Source organism: Solanum pennellii, chromosome 7, assembly GCF_001406875.1.
Source record: "Solanum pennellii chromosome 7, SPENNV200".
Taxonomy (NCBI): Eukaryota; Viridiplantae; Streptophyta; class Magnoliopsida; order Solanales; family Solanaceae; genus Solanum; species Solanum pennellii.
The window spans coordinates 13,824,258-13,828,792 of NC_028643.1; the positions used below are offsets into that span (position 1 = coordinate 13,824,258).

Here is a 4,535-nt window from a genome sequence, read left to right on the forward strand (position 1 = left end):
AAGTAGTGAAGATAAGGGCAAGCCTATGGCGTGGAGCACTAACTGTATGTGAACTCATTTCTGAGCGCGGGTGTTTAAATAGATCCTTGTACCCAAAATGCCTAATCACTAGTTGCATTTTGAGATAATTGGTACCTTGGTGAGAGGACAAACAGTAGAGGTCTTTGTTACATGGTGAATTCGTGTCATGATGTGATTTGCATGAGTTGGCTTGTTGAGACTAAGGTGTAGGCTAGCGCTAAATCAAGAAAGAGTCGGGATAGATAGCCATGTGATTGCTGGAGCTTAAAGTGACTGCTTATATACAAGTGTCGTTTAGGGTCATACTGTGTTGCTTAAGGACAAACAATGAATTTAAGTTGATGGTGTTGATATACCGTGATTTCATGGTATTTCTAATGCATGTCACTTTAGAATTGTGTTTGTATAAAGCCTTTTTGTATGGGTTTTAACAAGTTTTGTGCCTTGTTTTGTAGGAAAGACATCCAAGCAGAAAACGGAGAAGACAACAGAAAAAATGCAGCAACAGACCTATTGAAGGAATCAATGGTCTGTCGTTCAATCGATGGACCGTAGGTGGTGATTGTAGATGAGCAGATCAGGCATTGGAGGAGAATCAGGGAAGTTTGTCCAAGAGTGGAACCACCATTGGCATCAACAGTCTGTCGATAGATCGACGGACCGTACTGATGAACCGTAGTTTGTGACTGCAAGGATTTCAGTACCTAATATTTGAAGATTATAAGTATAGAGCTACATAGGAGAATCGACGGATCATAGATGGATTGACGGACCGTGCTATTGGTATGTCATTTTATTTGAGAAGATGCAAATACGGAGGCCAAAATATTTTCTAAGTCCTTCCTAACGAAAGTAAACCACAGACCGTCGATCGATCAATGACTCGTCAGTTTTCTTGTCACGCACTTTCTTATTAAATGCTTTTGCAAGTCGAGTTTGATAACACTCCAATCTTTGTTGTGCTTCCAATATTTTTTCATCCAATGCCTGAAACTCTGCTAGACGAAGTTGAGTGTTGCCTTCTGTTGTAAGTCCTTCTTGCGCTGCTATTCGCATGATGGAATTTGCTTCTCCAATGGAAGCATTGCTTCTATGCCATACACCAATGAAAACAACATCGCTTGCGTAGCAGTTCTAAAGGTTGTACGATATACCCATGAAGCTTCACCAACTCTCTCATGCCAGTCTCTTTTATTCCTTGCAACTACTTTTTTCAATAGGTTACCAAGTGTCTTGTTAAAAGCTTCAGCAAGACCATTGGCAAGTGCATTGTACATTGAAGATTTATGTTTCTTAAAACTGAACTTCTCGCACAAACTACTCATGTGTTTATTGTTGAAAGGTGTTCCATTATCAGTGACTATACATCTTGGTATGCCATACCTAAAAATTATGTTTGATTCGATGAAATCAACAACATTTTCTTTCTTTACCTCTTTTAATGGTACAACTTCAGCCATCTAGAAAAATAGTCAGTGGCAGCCAAGATATACATTTGTCCTATTGACGACTTTGGAAGAGGTCCAACAACATCAAGTCCCCATGCATCGAATGAGCCTCGAGGCTACAGTGGATGCAGAGCCTCTGCAGATTGATGGATGTAATTAGCATGGATTGAAGTCGCGTGCCTAAACAAAACTTTCCTTTTTCATTAAGACTATGTTTCCTATAAATAACGGATAGATATCTCGTTTCTGGGGTTGGTTATTATTACTTTTGTTCTAGTTCTTGCTTTTGGTAATTGTTCTTTGAAACTTTAGCATATTATCAAATCCCAGATCCTATTTGAAGATTTTTGTTTGAAATTCAAGTAGGAATTTCCGGGTTTATTATTCTTGCTAAGTAAGTTCATGATTTCTTCATCTAAAACGGGAATTGTGATCTTGCTAACATGGGTAACTAAATACACAACTAGCATTGTGGGAACCATGAGGGATTAACAACGTAAAATGAGTAATCAAACAATTCATGAATAGTGTTTTTGCATGCATTGATAATTCTTTTGTTTAGAACTCCTTTAAACGAGTTCACGCGTTACAACTCGCCTTATGGGTATTTGCCGAACTAAGGAGGTACTTAATACGAAAATAATTATCAACTTAGATTAGTGTGAAGTATCTAATAGGCTAATGTCGATTGGTACGAAGTAATAACTAAGTCATACATCGATTATTATGTCTAATATGAGGTAATAGTAAGGATTAGTAAATTATACACATGTAGCCGGACCAAGGTGCGGGGTGAAATTATCTAGATATCGGACTAAGGATTTAGAGAAAGCTAACTTATCACTTTACATGTAATACACTAGGAAAGATTGCTATTACTAGGAGTATCGCGTTATAAACTTGTGGGAACATAGATACCATAGTTATTTCTCATCTTGATATCAACCAAGTTCTCTTTTGTTCACTTGATAATCTCACAATTAAAGGAATTTGTTTCACAACCCCCCCCCTCCCTTAACTTTATTGCTTCGGAAATACCTTGACTAAAAAGAGATGACCGTGGGTTTTAGTTAAATCTAAACCATTTTCCTCGTGAGATCGACCCCTAACTACTTGTTGGGTTCTTTACTTGATAACGATCGCTTATACTTCTTTAGGGAGGTGTAATTTGACCGTATCAATCAACCCTAAGCACATGACCAGAAACTCATAATGACCATAATGGAATCTAAAAACTGTTTTTGGAATATCACATTGCCTTACTCATAACTGATGGTAGCATGATCTAAGGTCTATAATAGAGAAAAAAGTAGAACCTTGAAGCTGATCGAAGAGATTGTCAATCCTTGGGAGAGGATATTTGTTCTTTATGGTTACCTTATTCAATTGACGGTAATATATATACATTCTAAGGGAACCATCTTTATTTCTCGTGAATAAGATTGTACTACCCCAAAGTGAGACACTTGGTCGAATAAAACCCTTATCAAGGAGATCTTTCAACTACTCCTTAAGATCTTTCAACTCTGTTAGTGACATTCTATATGGAGGAACAAATGTAGGACAAGTATATCGCAGAACATCTATACCGAAGTCTATCTCTCTATCAAGAGGGATCCGGGTAAGAAATCTAGAAAGAATTTTAGAAACTCTTTTACTATTTGAATTGACTGGATAGGAAGTATCTCAACACTAGAGTCATTAACTTGGACTAAGTGATAGACACACTCCTTAGAAACTAACTTCCTTCCCTTAAGGTACAAAATGAAACGACCCTTAGGCACTGCTAAGCTAATTTTCCACTCTAAGAATGACTTATTGCAAAATAAAACTTGACAACTCGAGTTCTACAATCAACTAAGGCATAACAGGCGTGAAGCTAGTCCATACCAAGAATGACATCAAAATCTATCATGTCTATGTTGACTAAATCAATCATGGTACTCATATGATTGACGAAAATGGGACAATCACAATAGACTCTCTCTACTAGAATAGACTAACCAATAGGCGTGGAAACACTCTAGGGTTCACTAAGTTGCTTAAGAATGACATCGAAATTCAAAGAAACATAATATTTTACAAAGGATAAACTCGCTCCTAGATCTAGCAAAGCATAAATAGGAAAGTTAAAGTCTTGAATCATACCATTGGAAACATCTGGGGAATCCTCTTGCTCTTGGATACTATTGATAGCATATAAGCAGCTTGATCCTCCGCCAGTACCGGAAGTGCCTCTAGGGGTAGCTATATCTGGTAGAGCAACTGAAGACGATTTTACTCTATTGCCCCTATTACCAGTACCTGGCCTATTCTTTGGACACTCTCACATGAAGTGCCCATTCTGTGCACACTTGAAACAAACAGTAGAGCCCTCACGGCATGTACACAGTGGTTCCTACCACACTTTGTGTAGGCACAAGGCTTACTACCCCCTTGTGCAATACTTCCCGGAAAATAGGTAGGTTTAGCTCTAAAATTCTTACTATTATACTCACTCCTATTCTATGGTACATGTGCACCAGCAGATGATGGAGCATTTCCCTTCTATTTCTTTTAGAAGGATGACCGGTTGGCATTACTTTTCTATTGTCCGTACTCATTCCCTGTCTTAGCTCTTTTGTTCTTAAACTCTTCTCTATCCCTTAGTTTCTTTTCTTCAACCTGTGTTACATATACCATTAAACTCGATATATCCATATCCCCACTTAGCATTGCTGCCATGCCCTATTTGCTTGATAGACAGGACAACCAAGCAACAAAAAGACTCATTCTTGTAATGACCTGTTTAGTCGTTTTAAGCAGCAGATTTTATTTATGGAAAAACTGGCTGAGACGACGGATCCCACGACGGACCGTCAGGGGCACGACGGACCGTCGAGGGGGTCTCGTTCCAGAACACTTAGAATTCTGAAATTTGGGTACTGAAATCGACTCTCTGAACTTCGTAACGGAATAGCAGGACGGACCGTCGTGGGCACGACGGACCGTCACACATCTTCCACAGGAATTGAGTCTCTGAACTCTGTGACGGAGCAGCAGGACGGACCGTCGCAGGCGCGACGG

The 4,535-nt window shown here is 39.0% G+C and overlaps 1 protein-coding gene across 1 annotated transcript; it reads right to left on the reverse strand.

Moving 5' to 3' along the window:
• Window positions 1-1,067: 1,067 nt before the first annotated feature.
• Window positions 1,068-1,481, reverse strand: LOC107024857. The gene has a single exon (XM_015225796.1). It carries the CDS (start codon window positions 1,479-1,481, stop codon window positions 1,068-1,070), a length of 414 nt encoding a protein of 137 aa, XP_015081282.1.
• Between the last annotated feature and the right edge of the window lie 3,054 nt (window positions 1,482-4,535).

Bases quoted from the DNA above. Each gene is read 5' to 3' on its own strand.
- LOC107024857 (XM_015225796.1), bottom strand. From the start codon at position 1,481: ATGGCTGAAGTTGTACCATTAAAAGAGGTAAAGAAAGAAAATGTTGTT.